General features: G+C 40.3%; 1 protein-coding gene across 3 annotated transcripts in view; it reads left to right on the top strand.

Moving 5' to 3' along the window:
* Window positions 1–26969, top strand: part of stk17a (serine/threonine kinase 17a) — a 115983-nt gene that overhangs the window by 38881 nt on the left and 50133 nt on the right. For all 3 annotated transcript variants that reach the window (XM_072575684.1, XM_072575682.1, XM_072575683.1), the window contains one exon: window positions 22664–22808. In XM_072575684.1, coding sequence (XP_072431785.1) covers window positions 22664–22808 — 145 coding nt within the window. The remainder of the gene's footprint in view (window positions 1–22663; window positions 22809–26969) is intronic.

Below are 26969 nucleotides of genomic sequence, written 5' to 3'. Positions count from 1 at the left end.
TAACTCCAGATTACCAAATCAATTTGAAATCTATGTTTGTCATTTTCCCTATTTTTACACTTGTACATCTTAGAACTATGCTTTAGGTTCCAGTCACATCATGATGGAACATTCTACATTACTTAAGACCATGAGACATAGGCTGAATGGCCTAATTTCTGTTCCTATTGCGCCTGCTCTGCCATTCAATCATGGCTGATAAGTTTCTCAACCCGTTCTCTCTCTTTCTCCCCATAGTCCTTGATACTCAAGAACTTATGTCTTAGTTTAAATATACTAAATGACCTGTCCTCTACAGCCTTCTGTGGCAATGAATTCATAGATTCACCACTCTCTGGCTGAAGAAGTTTCTCCTTTATATTCGTTATGAAAGGTTGTCCTTTACTGTAAGGCTGTGCCCTCTGGTCCTAGTTTCTCTTACCAATGGAATCTTCCCAATATCTACTCTGTCCAGGCCATTCAGTATCCTGTATGTTTCAATTAGATGCCCCCTCAAGCTTTTAAATTCCATTGAATATAGACCCAGAATCCTCAAATGTTCTTCATATGTTAACCTTTTAATTCCTGGGACTATTCTTGTGAATCTCCTTTGAACATGCTCCATGGCCAGTGCATCTTTTCTATGATAAGGGGCCAAAAACTTCGCACAGTACTCCAACTACTTAAATGAGAATTTTTATATTTATCTAATACTTTATCACTGCTTATGGCATCTGAGAATCTTCCATATGTCTGTTGCAAAGAATTTCCAGAAGAAATTGAACCACCAAACCATTAAGGTATCAAGACTGCTGTTGTACAACTAAAATCTTACATAGCGCCCAAACTAAACAGGATTCCAGCCAAAGTCCGTGACCAGGGAAGAGCTATCATGCTTGTAGGCTTATTGATCTGTTTACAGCATGCTGGGGGAAATGGACAGTGCTTCAGGCCTTTCAAATAACTGAGGCTATTTAAGCCATAGATGCATCGTCATACTCCCATTGAAAGCAAAATCTTCAAAATGGACTTGTTCAATAATAGCTGCAAGAAAGTCTACCTGAAAGTCGGAACTACATTGGGCACAATAGGAAGGTAAAAGATTTGATCTTTCTGCAGCAATAAATCTAGAAGATATGTAGAGAAAAACAACATGGGCCTGCCCAGTACCTTTGTACATCTCATCATGGCATGTGATACAGTCAGTCACTACGAACTTTAGAAAGCATCATCTAGATTGGCGTGTCCTCTAAGGCTCCTCACTAGTGTCTGTTAATTGTAGAAAAGTCAGGTCAAGCAGGATGGAGAGCTCTCCGAAAGGGTGTCCTGCCACTGACCCTCTTCCTTCTTTCCTTTGGTTGATGCTTCAAGAGGTAAGGGTGGGCTTGAAGGAAAGCTTGTGCATCTACCTCTGAATGAATAACAAGCTCTTCAACTCGTAACCAACTACTGGTGTAAATCAAAGCTGCAGAAGAACTGATAGATTTGTTCACTAACAAATGTGACTTTCTGTTAAACAAGCAGGAAGCGATGTAGATCATTGCAAACTGTTTCCTTATGGCAGCAACAGCCTTACTAATGAACTAGTTAACAGAATACTTTATGAAAATGCTGAGGAAATTACAGTCTCCTATACATAAGCATGTACAGTCACAGCCTTACAACAGTGGAATAGTTTGCCTGTCTAGGTGGCATTATCTGCCAGTATCACTGAGGACATGTGCAGTCAACAGGCTGAGGCCAGCAACTCCTTTGGTTGCCTCTTGAATGTCTGGCAGATATCTTGGCATGGTGGCTCAGTGGTTAGCACTGCAGCTTCACAGCGTGAAGAACCCAGGTTCGATTCCAGCCTCGGGTGACTGTCTATGTGGAGTTTGCACATTCTCCCTGCGTCTGCGTGGGTTTCCTCTGGGTGCTCCGGTTTCCTCCCACAGTCCAAAGATGTGCAGGTTAGGTAGATTGGCCATGCTAAATTGCCCATAGTGTTAGGTGCATTAGTCAGAGGGAAATGTGTCTGGGTGGGGTTACTGTTCGGAGGGTCGGTGTGGACTTGTTGGGCCAAAGGGTCTGTTTCCACATATGTAGGAATCTAATCTAATCCTAAACTCGTATATACAGCGGAATTGTCTTGAATCGTGAATGTGACTTCATAGACAATGAAGCCCTCAGCAGAGACAATCTTTCCATCATTAAATGTGTTTTCTGGAGGATCTAAGATGGCGGCGATCTGAGAAGATCACACTGCAGAGCTTCGCATCGCAGCAGGAGCAGGACGGTCCTTTAACCCACCCAACCCAGGTCATCAAGACTTTTTGGGGCGTTGGAAAGATTTGTGGAGCCCCAAGAAACATTTAAAACTTGACTTACCTGTATTTTTAGCTGTCCAGAAATGCCTAAAAAGGGAGGAGGAGCATCTGAGGCCGGGCCTACAGCTCAGCCTGCAGCAGCCTCGGAGCGGATTACTCTCCAGGACCTGGTGAACCAGCTCTCAAAAACTCGCGAGATGTTGGGGAAACAGTTTGAAGAGAAGCTGGCTCCAGTCTCTCTCATGCTGCAGAAGCATGAGCAGCAGTTGGGAGACCTGGATTAGAGGACGGATGAGGTGGAACACACAGGGTCACAGCAGTGGAAGCTGATGCCAGTTCATTCAAGGAAGAGATCCACGCCCTGAAGAGACAGGTTCATAATTTGCGTGACCAAGCGGATGATCTTGAAAACAGGGGCAGGAGAAAAAACATTCGGATCATCAGTCTGCCTGAGGGTAAGGAAGGTGAGCGGCCTGTGGAATTTGTTGAAGATTGGCTTCCGAAATTCCTTGACTTGGAGACTGGCATGAGAGGAGTGAAGATAGAGAGGGCTCACTGGGTCGCAGCACGGAGGTCGGGTCTTTTCCTGGTGCGGTTCCATCATTACTGAGATAAGAAGAGAGTTATGGAGGCTTCCAGACTCCACAGGAAGGATCCAAAGGCCTTTTTCAGGACTTTTAAGTGGCAGTGATCCAGAAACGAAAATCGTATGATGGTGTCAAGAGAAGATTGAAGGAGCTTGGGATTCAGTATTCCCTGAGATATCCGGCAGTGCTTCGGATCACCTGAGATGGATCCATGCATCTCTTTGACACATCGGAGAAGGCAAGAGACTTTGTGGACAAACTAACCTAAGTTAAACAATTGTAGTATGTATAAATATTGTTGCTTGGGTATGCGTTTATCATTCTGTGAGTGACTTCCCTTGATATTCCAGGTACACCATTTAATCAAATCATTAGCCATAATCTTCTGCAATTACATTTAAATTCCAGAGAGGAGGAAACCGAACCACAAATTGCTGAGCCTTAGTGTCGCATGGTCCACCAAATATAAAAGCTACATAAACTAAAACCACTACACCACTACATTTAATACACATACAAAATTATTAAAAATAAAAAACAACAAAAAACAGAAAACAAACCAACATAATCAGCGCCAATAGCACTGAGTAGGGGAACTCACCCCCTGCCCGGAGAGGGCAACTACCCGTCCCGAACTGCCCATAAATAGGCATCTAACCATCTCAGGGAGGTAAAAACAATGACTACAGATGCTGGAAACCAGATTCTGGATTAGTGGTGTTGGAAGAGCACAGCAGTTCAGGCATCATCCAAAGAGCAGCGAAATCGATGTTTCGGGCAAAAGCCCTTCATTTGCCCGAAACGTCAATTTCGCTGCACTTTGGATGCTGCCTGAACTGCTGTGCTCTTCCAGCACCACTAATCCAGAATCTAACCATCTCAACCACCTTCACTTCTCCCAGCTAGAGCCGCATCGCAAGCACAAGCTAAAAAGAATAAACACCCCATAGAATATCAATATGAATAAAAAAAATTATTTTATATTTAAAAAAAAGGGGAATAAATACCCCACCCATCCTTTGGTATGTCCTAACTTAGAAATTTAAAATGTACATCTTTAACCACTGCCAGACATAGTTTGAACCAAATTATTATCAATAGAGGAAAAAAAAGGGGAAAAACAAGAACATGCATGCAGGAGTTTTGGATGCCATGAGCAGTGTTTTATTGCAAATTGTGCTCTAGTGTGATCCAGCTGTGTTTGCAAACCCTTCAAAGACCTGAGACTGACTGACAAATGTAGGAGCAAGAGGCTGCTGACAGAGACAGATGTTTTCCTGTATTAATGGCACTATATAACAGTTCTGCCTGTTGTCTGACAATAATACCAATAATGTAAGCCTGTTTATGTTGGAAATGATTTTGTTCACTTTCCATTAATTTAGGCATGAAAAAAGCCCTAGCATATTATTATTTAAGCTGGAGTATTGTGTGCAATTCTGGAATCCATATTATTAGAGGAACATAATTGCACTGGAGATGATGCAGAGGAGATTTGACAGGGTGTTGCCTGGGCTGAAGCATTTATTATGAAGTGAGATTGATAGACTGGATTGTTATGCTGAGGGCAGAGGAGATTGAGAGAGGGCATAATTGAGATAGGGTAGAAAGGAAAAAACTTTTCTTCCTGATGGTATATATTTAAGGGGATAAAGGTGAAGAGGAGATGGAAGGACAAACCTTTTCACCCAGAGGGTTATGGGAAAGTACTGCCTGTAAGGATGATAGAGGCAGAAACGTTTATAACATTTTAAGATGTATTCAGATGTGCATTTGTGATGCCAAGACATACAAGGCAATGGGCCAAGTGTTGGAAAATGGCATTATAATGGGTGGTGGTTTTTGACTGGTGTGGATGTGATGGATAGAGAGGCTTTTTCTGTGCTGTAGATCTGTGACCGTTTGACTTTGTCTCCTGTTAGGATAGTGAATGATAGGTGACTGACTCAGAATATGTCGAGAGAAAAGTTGGAATACAGTCTGTGCAGAATAAGCTGCATCCAATTTGGTAATTTATTGTTAATTTATTATTTAAATACTTTGTTTTCTGCAGTCTTTCTGTCTGGTTGCTTTTCTGAAATACTAATTAACACTTCTTATTTTTACATAAAGTAAGTGCAACATTTAAGTTAAGTTTTGCAGTTTAGCTTGATGTGTATAGCAAAACCCATGAGTATTTTCCAAGTGAGTTTTGTGAAAGTGGATACTTTATGCTGATAATTGTCTCCATTATTTCACCACTAAAAGAAAATGTGCCAGAATAAGGACAAAAAGTGCTGGAAATCTTTAACTGGTTAAGCATTATCTGTAGGGTGAAACTGAGTTAATCTTTTAGGATGATGAGCTTTCATCAGAATAGATTACTTGTGTCATCATTGATCCATTACTTATTATCACAAGTTTTGTCTCAAATTTGACTTTGAAGGGTATGTGTGGTATTTGTCCTACTGGCATGGTAAAATGTATAAGCAAAATATGTGTGTAGTCTGCGAACAATTTAAGGTCATTTATTTTCAAAACAGAACAAAGTATTTGATCATTTGAACTCAGCCAGTAGTATTAATAACAGTAACTGGCTACTTCCAATCGCTACAATTCAAATTTTACTCTGAATGCAACATACCATGTGTAGCTAATCAAAGTAGTAACATTTTTAGAAGTTAGGTATGTGAGGAGAATTAGCAACAATATTCATGTGAACAACCATTGATACTCTGAACTAATAATTGTAATCTCATTTTTTTCCAAGTATTTTTATATAAACATTTGAAAATATGTTTCAATCATAATTGTTTTTGCAGTATTGTTTGTGCTTGCTGTATTGTAAGAATTTTTTTCACGTTTTATTACTCCATTTCCATGGGAATTAAATTGATTAATGCTCAAAGCATTCATTGTTTGAGCACTATGGATAGGACTTGGTTTCTTTAGTGTCTCACATATGTTGGAACCACAGTTGCATAGCTGATTTTCTTTGAGAGAATGGTGGACAAGTAATGGGTTAATTTCAATTCATTTAAATGGAGGGGCAGCTAACCAGTTTGTTTGCATAAGTGTCTGCTGACATCCTTTCATGATTGAGGAAACCCTGTCTGAATTTTCCCAGCAGAGAAACAAAAGGCACAAATTGTATCTTTTTGTTAGTAGGTTTTGAAGTTGGATTTGAGTGCATTAAACGTGAATTGTAGAATTCAGGTGATTCAATATTCGTTGGAGATTTGCCAACCTTTTCTCTTTTCAGGACTCTGCTTGGAGTTCTAGTGGAAAGCATGCAAAAATACCTCTTCCATTTTGAGCTATATAATGTACTTGACTAGTAATAGACTTTATAGAGAAATTAGAAAGCACAGTCATGTACTTTTAATGGCTGTTTGGAGAGCAAAAGTAACATTACATCTGGCACATAAACTTGGCCTCATTGCTTGCTGGTTTCCTGCTGTGAATTCATTTATGTCACTGTGCTTTCAGCACGTGACAATTCATGTTCATGGTCTGACTAAAGAGAACCCTTCAGTTACCAGGGGCTCACTGTTTAGTTAGGACAGGATGCTATTCATAACAAAACCTTTCATTTGAGAGCAAATTGTTTTCCTAAGGGGAAGTTAGACTTTTTTTTTCCACAGTGGGTTTGCAAGCACTACTTTTTATAGAACTAGAATTCAGTTCTTAATTCATGCCAAAATGAGCAAACTTTTTTTTATTTTGTCTGTGTTATCAATGACTTTGGATTGCCCAATTTGTGATTGAAAGACCACTATTTAAAGGACAGACAATAAAGCCCTTGGAAAAAGTCTCAATAGTTTTATGTCACCCCTTTTGCCATTGAAGTACCGAAAGTTCTTGAGTAATAGTCAATCTCATGTAAAAGTTAAATCCCATCTTTTGGCCACAAAAATACCAACTTTTTCTACCTAACATCCACTGAGTACTGAAAACAAACTTGTCTTGGTGTAAACCTACTGTCAATGGACTCATAAACTAACACACCATTGACGGTGGCTGTTCAATGACGTGTGTGGACACATGGAAATGTAAGCTGACAAGGCTACCATCTCACTGGTGTGTACAGTGTTTATGCCAATCCCACCCTCCAATATAGCAATAGTTGGAACTCTTTTACACAGGCCAGATCAACTTTAAAGAGTTGAGCTTGCAGCAGCTACAGAATTCAAGACAACCAAGAAGAACATTCAAGATTGAAAGAAGTTCTCTATGCAGCTTAGGCAGATGCCTTATTAAAACAAGTGAAAAAAGCTTATGTCCACTCACATCACTGAGAGGAATTTTTAGTTTCTCATAGATATATCTGAAACTTTACCCTAAAATCAGCATAGCAAAAGGCATTGCGAATTCCAAAGCCAACTTTCAATAATATATCAGGTTTATGAAGTGAAACAATTTTATACCGTTGAAGAAGACCAAGTTTCCACAGCATCACCCAGCAGAACTCGATGACAGACTTATCGCATTTCAGTGATTTATAATGAAAATTGACAAAGGATTGACACAGACTGGCCTGTATTAAGAACATGTTTGAGACTCCCATGAGTTTTGACATTCCTGCCAGCTTAAGCCAACAGTATTCTTCAAGAGAAAGCATCCCAAAAACAGGAATTCCCAAGAGGAGTCAACATCCATGTTTACATTAAAGAATGGATTAAAGGTGGCTTCAATATATGGTGGAGGAAAGTTTGGAGCCTCTGATTTTTAGAGGATTGCATTAAAAAAAAGGCTTCTCATCTGGAACATGTTCAGCCACACCTGGTCATTGACACCATTGCTGGAGTTAAATAATCAAACAATGATATTGTGGTGGTCTAACCGGCCTTGTGTCCAATGATTGAATTTCTCTCTAAACAAGGAGAAAAGGTGCTGTGGAAAATAATGGCAGTAAAGTCAGATAATTCCCCTGGAACTGATGGGATGCATCTTTAGAATTAAAGCAAGTAGCTACAGAGACGGTAGATGCACTGGTTGTAATCTTCCGAGAATTCTTGGATTCTAGAAAAGTTCCAGCGGATTGGAAAACTCTCAATGTTAGATCTTTATTTTGAAGGGAAGGAGACAAAAATAAACTTACTACAAACTGGTTAGCTTAATATTTGTTATAGAGGGAATGTTAGAGTCTATTATAGAGGATGTAATAACCGAGCAATTAGAAATGCATTGTGATCAAACTGAGTCAGCATGGCTTTATGGAGAGGGAATCATGTCTGACAAGTTTACTAGAATTCTTTGAGGGGGTAACAAGCAGGATCGATAAAGGGAAAGCAGTGGATGTAACCTATTTGGATTATCAGAAGGTGCTTGATAAAGCATCACATGTTAGGCTAGTTAATAAGAACTCGTAGTGTTGGAGGTGTATATGGATCGAGCATTGGCTAAATAATAGAAGACAGAAAGTTGGGTTGGGGAGGACGCTTTTCAGGATGGTAACCTGTAATTATTGGAGAGCCATAGGGATCAGTGCTATGGCCACAATTATTTACAATATACTAATGACTTGGATGAAGAAAGTGAATAAACTGTCACCCAAGTTTATGGATGACATAAAAATAAGTGGGAAGGCAAGTTGTGAGGATAAAAAAGAATTTGCAGAGGAATATGGACAGGTTAAATATTTGGGCAAAAAACCTGGCAGATGGAATATAATGTGGGAAAATTTGTACTTTGGCAGAAGAATAGAGGAACTGGAGAATGACTGCAGAGCAGGGATTTGGGTGTTCTTGTGCATGAATCACAAAAAAAGCTGGCATCCAAGTTCAGAGGGTAAGAGGGAAGACAAATGGAATGTTGGCCTTTATTTCGGAGAGAATGGAGTATACAAGTGGAGAGGTTTTGCTAAAACTGTGTAAGGTTCTAATACGAGCACAGGTAGAATACTGTGAACAGTTTGGATCCCTTATCTAAGGAAAGATTTACTGGCACTGGAGGCAGTTCAGAGAAGTTTCTTCGGATAATATTGGGTAAGGAGGGACTGTCTTATCAGGGGAGATTAATAGATTGGGTTCATACTCTTTGAAATTTAGAAGAAATGAGAGATGGCCCTTTTGAAACTTATAAGATTCTTAGGAGACTTGAGAGGGCAGATGTGGAGAGGTTGTTTCCCCATTGTGAGAGAGTCTATGACTAAAATAAGGGATCACATCTTTCGGACAAATGAAATATTCCTTCTCTGAGGGTGATGACCCTGTGAAATTCTTTATGCACAGGGCTCTTGTTATGTATATTAAAGGTGGCGGTAATTGATTGTTAATCAGGAAGGGTAGTGGGAGTTATAGGAAAAAGACAAGAAAGTGGAGTTGAGGGTTATCAGACCAGCCATGATCTCATTGACTGGGAAAGCAATCTCAGTAGGGTGAATGGCTTATTTCTGTTCCTATATCCTGTGGTCTACTGCACACAAATTAATGACAATCTGTCCGCATGAAGGTTATTGTATTCCAAAACAAAATCCCTCAACATTGAAAACACTTTTAGGCTCTGTTTGTGTTATTTTTGGGGGTCAGGTTGCCTGGTACAGTGTCTGACCTGACAACTCGGATCAGCTGATGTATCACCAAAAAGAAATGTTGTGACATAATGGGGGAAAGTGGATTTTAAACCTCCAAGGTTTTCACTGAAAGTTGGGTCTCTCAAACTTTACTTTTGGTTTGTTTCACATTTTGGAATTCATTTGTAAGTTTGATCAAAGCCAGCGCAAATCTAATTGCAAGAAAGGTAAAGGGGCATTTTTGGGTTAAAAATTACAATTTTTTTGGATGAATTTTCTTTTGTTTTTTTTCATTTCAACTCATCACTATACTGTCAGAGTTTCTTGTCCTGTTCACGGAGGTGACCTTACATTGCCACATGGTAATTCAACTTAAACATGTCACTCATATTGCTTTCTGTTCTAATATTATGATTCATTACACTCTGGATTAGTTTGGCCTGAGTGCAGGTTTTAACCTAACACACATGCTTTGTATTGCTTTGTTTGCTCTCACTTACCACTGACTCCTAATCTTCAGTGAATGATCAACCATGCATGACGTCAACAGTCTATTCACATAATTTGTTAGTTATGTGACCACACAAATATAGTTGATCAGAAAGGATCAAACACGAATTGTTTGAAAGCAGTTATGGTAGAAGTTCAAATGAAATGAATGTGTGGGAATGGTGCTCTCTGCGATTTTCCTTTCGGCTTTGTTTTAGAATTTGAATGCTCTATGCGTACCTCTGACTTCATTCCCTCTGCCTGCATTTCCTTCAAAAATGGAATCCTTGGATTGAGATCACAACTTGTGCTGCACAAAGCCTTAATTAGTAACCTGTCAAAATTCTTTACTATATTGCCCAATTTTCTTGTCCTCTTTAATGCAGATTTAAGATTTTACAAAGACTTCTATTAAGTTCCTCTTGACTGCTGGCATTTACTAAATGTGACTCTTGGTATTTTTCTTTCAAGACAATTGAAAATTATCAACAAGACACAGTCATTGTTCTTGGGAGTCACTTGTTGATCAGGTATTTTGTGCTACTTGAGATGCTGTCACAGCAGGAGCTGCTTTTGACAAGAAGGTAGTACAGTATTAAGCCGTAAGAAATAGCAACAACAGAGGCCATCTGACCCTAAAACCTGCTGCACCATTTAGTAGGATCGTGGTTGATCCTGTTCTATGTATGGCATCAAGGAGCACTTTAAAATAAATCTTTGAACTCAATGGGAGTCAGAGAAAATAGTCCTGTGGCTGGAAAAATGCTTGTTTGATACTCACAAATGTAGGCACAAGACAGTGTTAAGAATATTTTATGGAATTCTGTCAATAAGATCAAATGTTTGAAAATAAGATAGGTAGATAGGTTTAAGATTCAGACTAGCCATATCTGATCGAATAGTGGAATAGGCTGCATGTCCCCCCTCCTCCAAGTTCTTGAATGTGTCTGGTCCAAATTTACTCAGCTCAGCTGCTTCACCAGTGACATTCCCAGCAGCACAAGCCCAAGGCTTAGGACTGACATTGATTCAATTTCATTCAAACCCCCACCAGTGATGAAGCCTGTAGACTGCTTTGGTAACACCCAGGCTTGGACTATCAAATTACAGGTAAAATCAGCCCTACCTAATGAGCGAGTTTACAAGAGAAAGCCCAGGCATCCTACCTGCACCTTCAATTGCACCACCATTTCCGAATCTGATACACGTTGTGAGCCATTATTGACCAGAAACTGAAATGGAGGGATCATAACATTTGGCTTCAAGATCAAGTCAGAGTTGATACTTTCACATATTAACTCCTCAGAACCTCTCCATAATCTACAGGACTCCAGTCGGTGGTGAAAAACCTACCATTCATCTCGTTTGATGCAGCCACAACAACACAAAAACAAAATAATGGGACTTACTGGAGCAATTCATAGGACTGAAGATTGACCAATCCATTCTGATAGAAGGAACAAAGGTGCAGTGCATTTCTTGAATGGTGAGAGATTGGAAAGTGTTGAAATTGACCTGTGTTTCCTTGTTCATAAGTTGTTGCACTTAAGCACAGGTTCAGCAAGAAATTCAAGAGGCAAACAGTACATCTCTGCTTATGGTATGTGCCATCTACAAAGTGCACTGCAGCAGCTCACCAAGTTTATTTTGAAAGCAGTTCCTTCCACCTGCTCCAACTACCACCAAAAGGAACACCCTGTAAAATTTCACAAAAGATGCACAGCAATGTTATAGGAATACCAGCATCACCATGTTGTACAAAATTCCACCTAGAGCAAATACTGCTGTTCATTCTCTGTCTGTATCACAATCCTGGAATTCCCCACTTATCCCCACTAGCAGGAGTGGCTAAATGAGAAGGCTCATCAATTCAGTGAGGCTAAAGACGGACGATAAATACATTCTTCTCAGTGTAGCTCAAGTCAGAACATTTGTTTTTTCCAGAAGCTGACTTAACAGGACTATTTCCCTCTTCCTGAAAGGGGCTACATGGTCTACTCCTGCTCCAATTTCTTGAGTTCTAATCTGAGTCCACTGCAGTTCTCCAACTATTCCTAGTTCAAATGGCCAATGCAGGCTACTTGAAACGTATTTGTTAGAAGCTGCCAGGCGCTTCATTCTCTGAGTTTTAATTGTGTAGAAGCTAAAGGTGTAATTGTAAGTGACTAAGTCAGGCAACTACAGGTCAAATAACCATTTCATTTTCCATTGACTTTCATGTGGAAGAAAGTCAGATGGGGTGGTGATTTTGCAATAGAAGAAGATCAGCTAGATTGTCGGTTTTCCAAAGTAGATTTGAATATGGTAAATGTTGATTCTCTATGTAAACTGCTGTTCCATGGTAATAAACCATGATATCCCTGTGCTGTGTATTTACTCCTGAGCATTCTGATGGCAAATGTACTCCAGGATCATCTATGCACTTCCTAACCTTGCTGCAATAGATATATCTACTGACATTCAAAACTAGCTCTGTGTTTGAAATTGTTAAAGCATTATATAAACTACGAAATACGAGTGGTGTAATTTCATTCTAGGGTTGCACTGCAATTAAAATTGCAACACAGTGAATGAATGTTAAACTCCAAGGGTGGGTGGAAAGGTAAAAATGTGAAACTTTCTAAACCTGGCCCTGACCTGCCACTTCTGGTTTTAATTACAGTGGGTGGAGCAATCACTTTACTTGAGGCAGTTTGATTTGTGAAATCTTTTGTGGAGTTTCTGTGCCTCCAGTTTAACTGCATTGTATTGAGCACAGGATGGGTGAGATTCCAAGATTGGCAGGAGGCTGGCAGATAGTTAACTTCATTTGGACCAATAGGAGCAGGAATACTCCCAATCCCTACTAACCTATCTGTACATTTTCATGCTCTTGCATTTCATTAACCTCCAACACCTACAAGATATCTAATCCCTCTGTACTGCTATATCAACCTTGGTTGTGATCTGATCCATAGCCTTTGTCCTACCTGACAGCCAACCTGCCGATCGAATTCGCTGCTTGGCAAGAAACACCTCCAATAGTTTTCAAAGAGATCTTCCAGTTAATTTCTCTCGGTGGCCTGATGAGCCTATGCTTCAGCATTTCTTGTCTGAAAATCTCCTTGTACCCCCACCCTTTTCCTGGCTCTGAGTGAAAGGCCAGTGACTTTGTTTCGTCTTTCTTTCTGTTGTCTTTCATTCCCCCATTCACTGGGTATTCAACACTATCTAGTGTATTCCTTCAAATCTAGAGTAACTTTAAATGCTGCTCTATATTTGTCAAAGTAATTGAGGGGCCAGCTCCATCTGTATTTTAGTTATGTAGGAAGCTGTGGAAATTCTGGGCCAGCCTGAGAGGGGTTGAGGCTCCTGTGTCAGATTAGCAAAGTACATTCATTCTAATCCAAAGCATAAAAAGAGATGAGTTCATGTTACATTGTACAGAACACTGGTTCAGCCATTTTTAAAGTATTGCATGCAATTCTTGTCTCCCTCTCCTAGGAAGGATGTTGTTAAACTAGAAAGGGTTCAAAGAAGATTTATAAGATTGTTGACAGGGTTGGGGGGGGGGGGGGGGGGGGGGTGTTGGTTTGAAGCTATAGGGAGAGGCTAAATAGGCTGGGGCTGTTTTCCCTGGACCTTCAGAGGCTGAGGAGTGACGTTTATAAAATCATGAGGGGCATGGATAGGGTAAATAGCCTGACAAGGTCTTTTCCCTCAGGTGGGGGAGTCCAAATCTAGAGAGCATAGGTTTAACTTGACAGGGGAAAGATATAAAAGCGATCTAAGGGGCATCCTTTTCATGCAGAGGATGGTGCAAATATGGATAGAATTGCCAGAGGAAGTTATACAGGCTAGTATGATTGCAATATTTAAAAGGCATCTGGATGGGTATATGAATAGGAAGTTTGAGAGGGAATGTGGGGAAAATGCTGTCACATGGGACCAGAAATATGTAGGATATCTGGTCAACATGGACGAGTTGGACCGAGGGGTCTGTTTCTATGCTGTACATCTGCCTTTGAGATAAGAGAGGGATTAGGGAGATTAGAACTGAAGTCTGCAAAAGAGTGAGTTCACAGAAAGGTTCTTTGGAGATAATGTAATAAACTGCTTTACATAGTGCAGATAATATGGACTCATTACCAAATGGATCGCACTGGGAAAAAAATGAAGGCAGAGAGACAAATTCAAGTGAGGTTTTGTGATGACTATAATAAACTGGTGTAGTAAATACAGTGCCCTTCTGAAATCCTGGGCATAATTTGTTCTTTCTACAAACATAGGTACAATTCCATGCATCAGAATGGAGTAACATCAGATCCTTTTTGCAAGCTGAAGTCAGTGTCCATGAATTGCTGTTTATTGACAGCACCACATTGGTTCCCTCGTACTGAAATGTATTTGCAGCAGCTTGTAGTTCAGTTCTCCCCACCCTCTGCAGAGTTTCGATGGCCAGTGTTGTGAGCCTGAATGTAGAGACTACACAATCCATCACATTGATCGCCTCAGTCTGGAGCTCATCTAATGTCCTTTAGGGAAAGAAACTGCCATCCGTACCTGGTCTGGCCTGCATTTGACTCCAGACCCATAGAAATGGTTGACCCTTAACTGCCCTCTGGGCAATTATGGATAGGCAATAAATGCTGGTCTAGCAAGTGACATCCTCTTGACTGAATAAATAAAAGAAAATGTCATATACTGTGGATCAATGATTACCAGCAACCAAAATAGCACCAGGATCTTTAATGCCACAGCTGACATGTTAAAGTGAAGGTAAGCATGAGCCAATAGTAATCCAACTGAAAATACAAAGTCAGAGCATACCAGGCTAATGTTCTCAGCATCTTCCTTCACAGCAGTGAAGTATGTACAACTTACACAAACCAAGAAAAGTAGCTCTATATTTACAACAGCTCCAGCTTGAATGAATATTGGGTATCTCCAGGTAAGACAGACTGCCAAGCATTGAAGTACACCAGTGTGCAGAGATTCCTGGCATGGTTGGCCTCTTGACATAGTAGTTACTCTGTTAGCTCAGTCATGTGACCTGAATGGATGACAGATATGTCTTCAAAGAATTGATATTAAGGTGTTGCCAACAGGTCACCGACATTTTTGAGACCAGCATTTCTACTAGTGAGATGTCAAGTTCACAGAATCACCAGACGTATTACAGTACAGAAGGAGGCCGTTTGGCCCACAGTCTCAGCATCAGCACTCTAAATACACTTTATGACTCAATACCATTTTCCTATTTTTAACCATACCCTTGCACATTGTTTCTATTCAAATAATCATCTCATGCCCTCTTGTATGCCTCAGTTGAACCTGCCTTTACCAAAATTCCAGGAGAAAGTGAGGACTGCAGATGCTGGAGATCAGAGCTGAAAATGTGTTGCTGGAAAAGTGCAGCAGGTCAGGCAGCATCCAAGGAGCAGGAGAATTGACGTTTCGGGCATGAGCCCTTTTTCAGGAATGAGGAGAGTGTGCCAAGCAGGCTAAGATAAAAGGTAGGGAGGGGGGACTTGGGGGAGGGGCGTTGGAAATGCGATGGATGGAAGGAGGTTAAGGTGAGGGTGATAGACCGGAGTGAGGGTGGGGACGGAGAGGTCAGGAAGAAGATTGCAGGTGAGGAAGGTGGTGCTGAGTTCGAGGGTTGGGACTGAGACAAGGTGGGGGGGAGGGGAAATGAGGAAACTGGAGAAATCTGAGTTCATCCCTTGTGGTTGGAGGGTTCCTAGGCGGAAGATGAGGCGCTCTTCCTCCAGCCGTCATGTTGCTATGGTCTGGCGATGGAGGAGTCCAAGGACCTGCATGTCCTTGGTGGAGTGGGAGGGGGAGTTGACGTGTTGTGCCACAGGGTGGTTGGGTTGGTTGGTCTGGGTGTCCCAGAGGTGTTCTCTGAAACGTTCCGCAAGTAGGCGGCCTGCCTCCCCAATATAGAGGAGGCCACATCAGGTGCAGCGGATGCAATAAATGATGTGTGTGGAGGTGCAGGTGAATTTGTGGCAGATATGGAAGGATCCCTTGTCGCCTTGGAGGGAAGTAAGGGGAGAGGTGTGGGCACAAGTTTTGCATTTCTTGCGGTTGCAGGGGAAGGTGCCAGGAGTGGAGGTTGGGTTGGTGGGGGGTGTGGACCTGACAAGGGAGTCATGGAGGGAGTGGACTTTTCGGAACGCTGATAGGGGAGGGGAGGGAAAAATATCCCTGGTGGTGGGGTCCGTTTGGAGGTGGCAGAAGTGACGACGGATGATATGATGTATATGGAGGTTGGTGGGGTGGTAGGTGAGGATCAGTGGGGTTCTGTCCAGGTGGCGATTGGAGGGGCGGGGCTCAAGGGCAGAGGAGCGGGAAGTGGAGGAGATGCGGTGGAGAGCATCGTTGATCATGTCTGGGGGGGGAAATTGCGGTCTTTGAAGAAGAAGGCCATCTGGGTTGTCTTTGAAGAAGGAGTCCATCTGGGTTGTCAACCCTCGAACTCAGCACCACCTTCCTAACCTGCAATCTTCTTCCTGACCTCTCCGCCCCCACCCCTACTCCGGCCTATCACCTTCACCTTAATCTCCTTCCACCTATCGCGTTTCCAACGCCCCTCCCCCAAGTCCCTCCTCCCTACCTTTTATCTTAGCCCGCTTGGCACACTCTCCTCATTCCTAAAGAAGGGCTCATGCCCGAAATGTCGGTTCTCCTGCTCCTTGGATGCTGCCTGACCTGCTGCGCTTTACCAAAATTCCAGTTGACTGTAATCCGAGGCAATGCATTGTCAGTCCATGCTGTCAATGAGAGAGCCTGGAGTGAAGTGATCAGAAAGGGCATAGAAAAGGTAGAGGACAAAAGAGATGACCAAATGGCAGCAAAGAGAGCTTGGTGGAATATAAAAAGTATTAATGAAGCTCCATGGCAATACTGTTCACGTGTGCTCACTGTAGAAGGGATTTCTCCTCATGAATCAGCCTCTACACACAGAACAGACAAGGTTCAGTATGAACATGCCATACACCCGAGGTGTAGTTTGTGACATCAGAGGTATGGATGCAAACACTGTTAGAAAAATGCTCTCACTGTATGGGGAAGAAATCCCCAAATAAACCAATGAAGGTAATACTAGCAATGATAGCAACTTGAACTATTGTCTGCATATCTCAATTCAAAATTCTTTGAATTGTAATCTCAATAGGTCAAAATGACCTTTCTCATTCCTTATTTAAATGTTGTGATGTCTAGAAGAATGTTGAGGGTATTTTCCCTCTTGGAATTATAGTATAGGAAATAGATTTCTTCTGCACCCTAACATACGTTGCAACAAAGCTCCACACATTGAATCATTGATGGATACAATTCTTGTTTTCTATGAGAACCCTTTCAAACTCTGCATCGCTAACCATTGCTCATATGTCAGCCTTGGTGCATTTTGTTAGACTAATCGACAGTGGAGACATCACAAGTAAGTCAAAAGTATATGTGAGCAGTGCTAAATTGTACCCAGCTGTGATTATCACATGGTTAGGTATCAGGTATATTTTGAGTGTGAGCATTGTCTTTTGTTTGTGGAGTGTGGGCGTAATTCCGTATGCTAGCACTTACTGCTCATCAATTGCAAGGTTTGTGCTATACCTTCTAGGAGTTTGGATAAAATACTGACATTTCATGTTCTGAAGGAAACTATTCATCCCAAATTTTTTAAAACATCACATTGTAGTCTATTGTGAGGTGACCGTTTGCTATGGAGCATATTCCATATTCATTGTATAGTGAAGATGTTGCAAGTATTACTAAAGGACATAGTGAAGACATGAGGAAAAGTACAAGCAGAAAGTGAGAGAGAGAGCTGACGGTGTCTTTGCTGTTAATTGAGTCCTGTTGTGTGCCCTGTTTGTACCCTAATTTACAAGATAGCCTAGATGTTTATTGTGCATTCCGTTATAGCTGATGTACTGTGATGCAGCTTGCTTGATACTTGGCTCAATGTCAAGAGAAACTGGTTTGTCTACATACCACAGAGGATTATGAAAAAAAGTGTTGAGTTTTTTTTAATTCAAGAAATAGTAGGCTTATATATAACAAAGGAAGAAGAGTCTGAAAGGCAACTCATTTTGGATGTGAATGTGCACTTATAGTGGAACAGGTGGAATCTTAGTCATCAAAAAGCACAGATTTTAACAGAATACCTGTTCTTAAACCTAAACTGGGATCTAAAGTAATGCATTGCGGTATTCAAAAGTCTGTGATACAAAGTAATGCACTGAGAAGTTTAGATGGCATGACAAACCAGTTGGATTTCAATTCCACAGAATCCCTACAGTGTGGAAACAGGCCGTTCAGCTCAACAAGTCCACACCGACCCTCTGAAGAACATCTCATCCAGACTTGCTACCATCCTCCACCTTATCCCTATAACCTTGCACTTCTCATGGCCAATCCACCTAACTTACACATCTTTGGATTGTGGGTGGAAACCAGGGCACCCGGAGGAAATTCATGCAGGCACTGGGAAAACATGCAAACTCCACAGAGATAGCTGCCTGCAGTGAGAATTGATCCTGGATCCCTGGCACTGTGAGGCAGCGGTGCTAACCACTGAGTTACCGTTTTCTGTCTTTGGTACCCTATAATACAATGGATAGCAGGTTGTGGAAATTCAGTCATATTATCTGTACTGTTTGTTTTTGGTTTATTTCATTTCAGGTTAAAGGATAGGTTTATTCTTACAATTACATCGTATCTTTGATATTATGATCTGGAACTGTTACTAAACCCCTTACAGTGAGGTAACTTTTATTTTTTCACAATTTCCTTTCACCAAAGCAACTGCTTTACGTATCCAGATTAATGTTTCATCCAAAAAGATGTCTATGGAACGATGTTCATTGCAATATTTTTGAGAAAATAACATTTCAGTAAATTCCAAAATCAACGATGCATTAAAAATATGGAATCTACTACATTAAAGGACTACAATTTTACAAAAAGGACACCTTTGTGTTATAAAAACATAAGTTGCTGGAAAAGCTCAGCAAGTCCGAAAACATCTGTGAAGAGAAATCAAAGTTAACATTTCTGGTCTGGTGATCAGATCTGGACCTGAAACATTAACTCTGATTTCTCTTCGCAGATCCTGCCAGACCTGCTGAGCTTTTCCAGTAACTTTTGTTTTTGTTTCTGATTTACAGCGTCCGTAGTTCTTTTTGATTTATATTTTTTGGGTTATTTTCGACATGGTTTGAAAAATTTACAATGTGCACCATCTCCATTCTCAAATTACTCACAGGAATCAATACAATTATTTCTAAAGTAGAATCTCATGCAAGCCATTTAACAGCAATGTGACTGCCAGACTGACTGACTAACTATTGAGCTGAGATGACATAATTCCATCACCACATCAGCTGAGATGTAAACAGTATTTGTAAGTCTTGATATGCTTAGAAATGAATTTGAATTTTTTTCTTCTGGTTTATGGTGAGTTGCTTTAGTTGTTGACTGTCCTGTCAATTGTCATTCATTTGTGCTTACATTTTGTGAATTGACACTCTCCACTCATGCCGTCTAAAAAGTTGCTTCTCCCTTGAATTAACATTCTTGCAAATTGTCCTGACGTGTGTAAGACAGAAAGTTTTGATAAACTCTGTTTTCAGCAATGCACAGAAAATGATTATGCATCCCCTACAACTCTTATCTTCCCTTGTCTAACGTGCCCATATTGATTCAAGTAAACGTGGAGCAAATGTTTATTAAAAGGCAGAACTCACTAATTGAATGTTGCAATTTCTAATGGATCTTGCCCATAGTAAAAACACTCTAGTGTGGTACTGGAAAAGCACAGCAGGGGAGGCAGCATCCGGGGAGCAGGAGAATCGATGTTTCAGGCATAAGCCCTTCATCAACTGTTGATTCTCCTGCTCCTCGGATGCTGCCTAACCTGCTTTTCCAGGATCACACTTGCGACTCTGATCTCCAGCATCTACAGTCCTCGCTTTCTCCACAGTAAAAACACTCCCAATATAGAACAGATGATCTTTACTTGGGAGCATTACTGGAAGGGAGACCACAGTTCTTAAACCAACTTCCACAGGGATATGGGCCGAAGGCAGGTATATGGAGTTAAGCCACAGATCAGATGTGATCTCATTGAATGGTGGAACAGGTTCAAGAGGCTGACTGGCCATTTGCACGTTCCTGTGTTGCCAGCTTTTGCATTTTGGATCCTTCACTTGGAGCTACCTCTATTGACAATGTAAGAAGCACGGTACATCTTTTATCTTAAGATTATAAAATGGTCAGTGGTTTAGAACACCACCGAATGGCGCCATTTTTATTTTGTTTTCTCGCTCTTTTTATTTTATCCATTAAGTGATGTGGGCATTCCTGGCTGGGTCAGCAGTTATTATCCATCCCCAATTGCCCTAAGAATGATGGTGGTGAGGTGTCTTGTTGAACCATTACAAACCTTCAGGTGTGAGGATGGTAATGCCTTCATGAATGTTAAGTGATCTTTTGGATTGCAAAATATCCACCAGTGCCTCATCCAAAAATAATATCCAAGAGCTACACTCGCCTGGTCATTACCTCCCATTTATTGAAGCTAGCCCATTTGATTGTTAAGTTTTCTTAGAAGCTGAAAAATGTGTCGAGGACTTTGTTGTGAAAAGGTAACGTTCCATCCACATCTTGTTTTGTCAGCAAATCATCTCTAATGGGGGCATGGGGTGAATGCACAGACCAGAGCATGTTACTCGTTTTTCTCCAATCCTGAGCTTGGTTGATATCCGTGGAAGCAAGTCTCAAGTCATTTCACAATAACCCCAAATGCAGGCCTTTTTCTCTCTGAAGCGAGTTGGGTAATAGCAGTGGTGCTTCCATCCTCTTGCCTGCTTGAAGCTCTGCCATTGACTTGGCTTTTGCTATGCTCCTAGGTCACAATGTCTGCTTGCTGCTAAGTCATAGACATGGCTTTTTCTACCTCAATTTCAACTGTAGATTGAAGATATTGCTGTAGTTTTGCACTGTTATGGTTTGGCTTTTTCAGTTGTGGAATCTTTTGGATTCTTTTCTGTAAGATTTCAGTTCTATGCGCTGTCACCTTGTTGCCACCATATTTCATCATCTGGTTGGTCTGATGGGTGTTCTTGTCTCTTACCTGATTCTGCAGTATGATGGCCTTCTATTTCTATACTAACACTACAGACATTGACCACGCATGTTCAGAGTGTCTCCTCACATGGAGATTTCATGGATGTTACACTACCATTAAGCCACAATCCCATAGGCTCACTCTGCTAAACCATTACACCACAGTGGAGAGCATTGCTACATTTAACAGTAAGGCAAATCGGTAGGTGAAGGAGAAATGCATAAAACGATCAGAAAAGGAGCAAGAACATGGAATAAGACTTCTGCTCATATGGTAGCTAAATCCCAACAGAGACTGAAACAAAAACACAATTGCTGGAAAAACTCAGTATGTCTGGCAGCATCAGTGGAGAGAAGGCAGAGTTAACATTTTGAGACCAGAGACCTTTCTTCAGAACAGGACCAATAGCGACTGGTTGGGCTAAGCCTCCAGTTCTCTTGTTGTGATTTCCATGTAGCATTGGGAATAAATTGCATTTTGCTTGTAGTTTATTTGTGAATAATACTTGAAGGCAATTTTGATTTCAATTAAACACTAGTTTGCATTTTCCTTGATTAAGTTAATAGACACATAATTTAACTTCAGGAAAGATAACTGAACAAACAGACAAAATTACTGTGTGCAGGTATTGTAAGGATGTAGGTAGGATGTTAGTCTACTTTTATTTAAATTTATGATTTTGTTACTTACACTATAAATGACAATCTGACTATTAGCCACACCATATATTTAAACCTGAATAATAAAGCTTCTTTCCATTTTCCTATCTCCCCAATATTTCTTTGAACAGAATCACGAATATAAGCAGGGGAATATTTTTGTGTGCCAATCCTTATTATTAATGTAACAATTTCATAGTATACAAAGTAGTGAAGGTGTAATCAATTTTCATTTACTGTTCAGCTCCAAAACCAACCTTTTATTCTTCTCATTGTTTATAATGAAAAGTTCTATTAACTTCATAGATTTTGTTTTCCACATGAAATATTTTGAGTTCTTGAAGAATATTTTCGTAATTGGAAGCAGATCAGAATGTACAATGATGTTGAGAGTTAGCTGAATCTTGTTAATAGCATAGCACTGCATGATATCTCTGCATTATGCCCAGTGAAGTTAATTAGGATATTGACATAGTGAAAAACAGATTTGAAAACCATTTTGCTTTGTGGAAGAAGTGTTACAATTTGCAAAGATATCACAGGCAAATGATGCAATGATCTATTTTCAATACAGCCTGTAACATTGTATTGCTTGCAAATGATAGATTCTTAACTAACTTGGAACATTTAATTAAAAATTGCAAATTATTTTGTTCTTAAATTTGGCTTAATATTCCTTAAGGGAATATAACAGTGGGGTAGATTTTCACACTCATCCTACCCTTGTGTGTGAGTAGGTTATCTACGAGCACCATGAATCCTTATAATGTACTGTCTTACGTAGGAATATAACAAGTGTCCTGGTGTAGTGTCCAAGGCATGCTCAACCATCGTGTTACTATTTATTTTCCAAATGTAAAGAAAACGGAGTTGTGCAAAAAGATGTGTGACAGTCATGTGAGGCTTCCTTTTGGAGTACATCTTTAGTAGCTGAGCAAAGAAAGTGTTTGGGGCATATTTGTGGGTTTTTAAAAAATCCTTATTACCAACGCACTTAAATTGAGTTACAATAACTTCTTTACTCTCTTCCACAGTGCTGCTGGAGGTGAAATTTTTAACCAATGTGTAGCCGAGAGGGAAGAGGCCTTCAAAGAAAAAGATGTGAAACGGCTCATGAGGCAGATATTAGAGGGTGTGGCTTTCTTGCACCGAAACAACATCGTCCACCTTGATTTAAAAGTAAGTGCGCCATGTTCTTGCTTTAAGTTTATATAACTGCCTCTGAATTTTAAAGTTGTTATGTATCGGGAAGTTGGATGTTATCTGGTAACTCAATAGGGTGCAGCGTCTTCACATTCAAAGTCAACGGCCAATTGTATGAATGAGTGGTTGTGAGTTTCCTTGAAATCCTAAGACTTGAATATGATTGTACAATCAGTGAGAAGATGATCATATCATTAAACATTATTTACAAACAGTTTTGATAAATTGGCAGAATGCCAAATATTTTGAGGGTACACAGTACTCAACCATGTTCAAGGATAGGGAGAAAAGAGAGAAAGAAACTAAGTCTTAGGCCAATCAGTCCTAATTCCTTTTGTGGATTAATTTGCTTCACAATACAAGATAAAATTTGGAAGGTTAAAGGCTAATCAGGAATGACAACATAAAGAGGAAGGCTATATTTGATAAGAATATTTCAGAAAATTGGTAGGGAAATGGAATACAATGGTCTCTCAACTTCTGAATGTTTGACTTGCGGTCACTTGTATTAACAAATGTGATTTCATACAAGGATGTAATTTTAAAGATCTGACACTGAAACATTTCCTGTCGTTACAAACAGCTACTTTATAACATTTTGCATTGTCTTTCATCTTGCGTACAAATTGACTTGTGAACGGACTCGAGAACAGAATTCGTTCACAATCCGGGGACTGCTCATAAATGTTTATGGGTATTTATTTCCCATCCTTGTTTGCCTTGGAGATGGGATTCAAAATCATGATAGATGGGGGATTAAAAAGTCTTCCTGTTTGTGGAAGGACTGAGAGTAAGAGGGTGCAAATTTAAAGTAACTGGTACAAAAAATGTGGTGACATGATGAAAACTGGTTCACACAGCAAAGATGTGGATTGCACTGTCTGAGATTGTGCTAGAGCCAAATTAAATTGAGGTTTTGCTTTTTTATCTGAGAAGAGAATCAACAGGGCTGTGGGGAGTGGGGTGTGAGTGGCATTAGGTAAGTTATTCTGATGGAAGTGTGGTACAGACACAAAAGACCAATTGGTCTCTTTCTGTGCTGTAACAGTTCTGTGACCTGTGTAGCTGAGGAAGAGGAACCGATTAGGACAGAGTTGTTGGAGTTGAGAGTGGTTTGGCAAATTTTCGGGAGATTTCTTTCATTAATCCTGGAGTAGTGAACAGTTTTAACAGAGAAGATGAAGGTGCAGTAGTACTCGTTGTGGTCTGTTAGACATGTCTAGTTGATTGCTAAATCAGTTTTGTTGCATATACACTTAGTCTAAAGCAGGCTGGATTTTTGTTGTAGGGAAATATCCCTTTATTTTACATTTTAATTTTTGAACTTCATTGTTTACAATTAGCTGGTTGTTGTTTGAGGAGAGATTTAATAGCAGCTAGTGCTGAATCATTGGAATGCAATGCAAATGTCTTTGTCGCAAGCTGATGGGAAATGTTATTTTTAAAAAATAGAACTCTGTCAGGTTAGATTTGTGTGAAATGACAGTGTGTGAGAGACTACAGAGAACTAAACATTCAGGAAAAACAATTCATTAACAACGAGCCAGTGTTTTTGGATAACTAAAGCCAAGAACTCTTGACATTTTTCTTAAACCCACATAATCCAGAGTACATAATCACCTCTCAAAGTAACCACACCCATCAAAGCTGGAGAACTGCAACAACAGACCTCATACGGCAATAACCTTGAGCTTGCCCTGAACAATCTACCCCATCATCCACATCTTGATCCCTTAATTTCTCCCTACTGGGTAACTTGGACAATTCTTCCTATGGTCATTTAACTCTCCTCATTCCTCTTTTTTTAAAAATTAAATACCTAACTTTCAGACAGTAACAAAACAGTTCACAAGAGATAACCTAATTAACTGCACCTCCACCAAGAATGCACCTAATCTATTGAGAAGCCTCTCCCAACTATGGAAGAAAAATTACACTTGTGCAAGACCTTTTAATGCAAGACATGGCTCAATGGTAGCACTGTCACCTCTAAGTCATCTAGCCATGGGTTCAAACGTCATTCCAGACGCATGAGTACAAAGCTGAGGCAGCTACTTAAGTGCTGTACTGAGGAATTAGATGAGGTGCTATATTAAAACTTGTCAGTTCCTGGGTGCTCATAAAAGATACTGTAACAGGAGTTCTCTCTGGCATCCTACCTAATTATCCTTTTGTTTTCTGTCAATCCCTACAGTGACTGTACCATATCCAGTATTTCCACAATGAGTGAAAATGGCTTATCCACAAGCAATATGGTGATTTATCCACTGCTGCTGTTTCTCTCACTCTGACATCGACAAAAAATAATCACCATTATTATGTACAGGACATTGTTTAGGCCACTTTTAGAATACTGCATTCATTTCTGGTCTCCTTGCTATAGGAATGATGTTGTGAAACTTCAAAGGGTTCAGAAAAAATCTGCAAAGATGTTGCCAGGGTTGGAATGTTTAAGCTCTAGGGAGAGGCTGAATAGACAGGGGCTGTTTTCCCAGGAACGTCGGAGGCTGAGGGGTGACTGAATAAAATCATGAGAGGTATGAATATGGTGAATATTCAAGGTCTTTTCCCTGTGTTAGGGGAGTCCATAACAGGACAGTATAGGTTTAAGGTGAGACAGGTAAGCTATAAAAGGGACCTAAGGGGCAACCTTTTCATGCAGAGGGTGGTCCATATATGGAATGAGCTGCCATAGGAAATGGTAGAGGCTGGTACAATTACAACATTTAAAAGGCATCTGGATGGGTATTTGAATAGGAAGAGTTGAGAGGGAAATGAGGCAAATGTTAGCAAATGGGATTAGATCAATTTAGGATATTTGGTCAGCATGGATGAGTTGGACCGAAGGATCTGTTTCCGTGTTGTACAACTCTATGACTTTATTATTCAGACATCTTGTGTGCCAATTTGAATTTATTAATTCAGGTCTGAAGAGTTAATCTAACAACATTTCCATTTAAAAATATCCACTACACTTTTCCTTCTGGAATGATTGCCATAGCCCTGCATCATGTGAAAATGTACCACCCAGAAATGTGAGCGAATCCGGAGTAGATTTCCTGTTGGGCATTAGTCAGATGGTGGGTTATTAGCACCACCCAACTGTTCGAGTATTAATATTCCCCGACATCATATATGAATCATGTGAGTTGTTGCAAACCTGCGGAAGTCAATCTTTAAGAGTTCCTTACAAGCAGTGATGAGTAAACATTAAACAATGTGGCAGCTCAAAGACATCAAGAGAAATGTCGCTCTGTGAATGTGTGTAAAATTTGTTTTATTAACAAAGGTACATTCAGAAAATAGAGTCAATGATTAAATGATATGGACTGTATTCTCCAACCTGATATTTAACAGCCGGAAAAGTAGGTGTGGTGGTAATTGAGACAGTAGCCAGATGGTGGATATGCCAATCTAGAAATTTCTTTTTCTGCAGCATAACTCGTGGTTAAACTTACTCTTAATGATTCTGATGATGCCAGCCATATGCTGTAGCCCAGTTTGATAGGCCACGATAAGTCCAAAAAAATCCAAGGTGCAACACGTTTGGGAAACTTTAATCTAGTTACTTATGCAACTAAGTTGACAGTACTACATCTTAATTTTACAATTAGTATTCTTCACAGAATTTTAACAACGCAAGAGGAGGCCACTCAGCCTATCTTGCCTGCAGTGGCTATCTGTGCATTTTAACTGGGAGTCTATTTCCTGCTTATTCTCCTAATTCTGTACATAGCTACTCTTTAAATAATCATCCAATGCCCTCTTGAGTGTCTTAGTTGGCTGTGTGCTACTATGCTTCCAGGCAGTACATTCTATACCTTAACTACCTGCTGTACAGAAATGTTTTCTTTTCCTCACTTCATATTTGCTTTGTTTGTTTGCAAAACACATTAAGAATGTGCTGCCTGGCTCTCGATCCATTTAGAAGTGGGACCAGTTTTTCCCTATCCACTCTGTCTCCCTATCCACTCTGTCCAGACCCTTCGCGATATTGAAAATTTCTATCTCATCTCCACTTAACCTCCTCCTCTCCAATGAAAACAGTCGCAGCCTCCTCAGTCTTTCCTTACAACAAAAGCATCTTATCCCGAGAATAATTCTTGCAGATCTCTTTTCCAATGTCATCCTTCACAT

Source organism: Chiloscyllium punctatum, chromosome 8 (genome assembly GCF_047496795.1).
Source record: "Chiloscyllium punctatum isolate Juve2018m chromosome 8, sChiPun1.3, whole genome shotgun sequence".
Classification (NCBI taxonomy): Eukaryota; Metazoa; Chordata; class Chondrichthyes; order Orectolobiformes; family Hemiscylliidae; genus Chiloscyllium; species Chiloscyllium punctatum.
The sequence above is the reverse complement of the archived record's forward strand: the minus strand, read 5'-3'. Positions and strand labels throughout refer to the sequence as shown.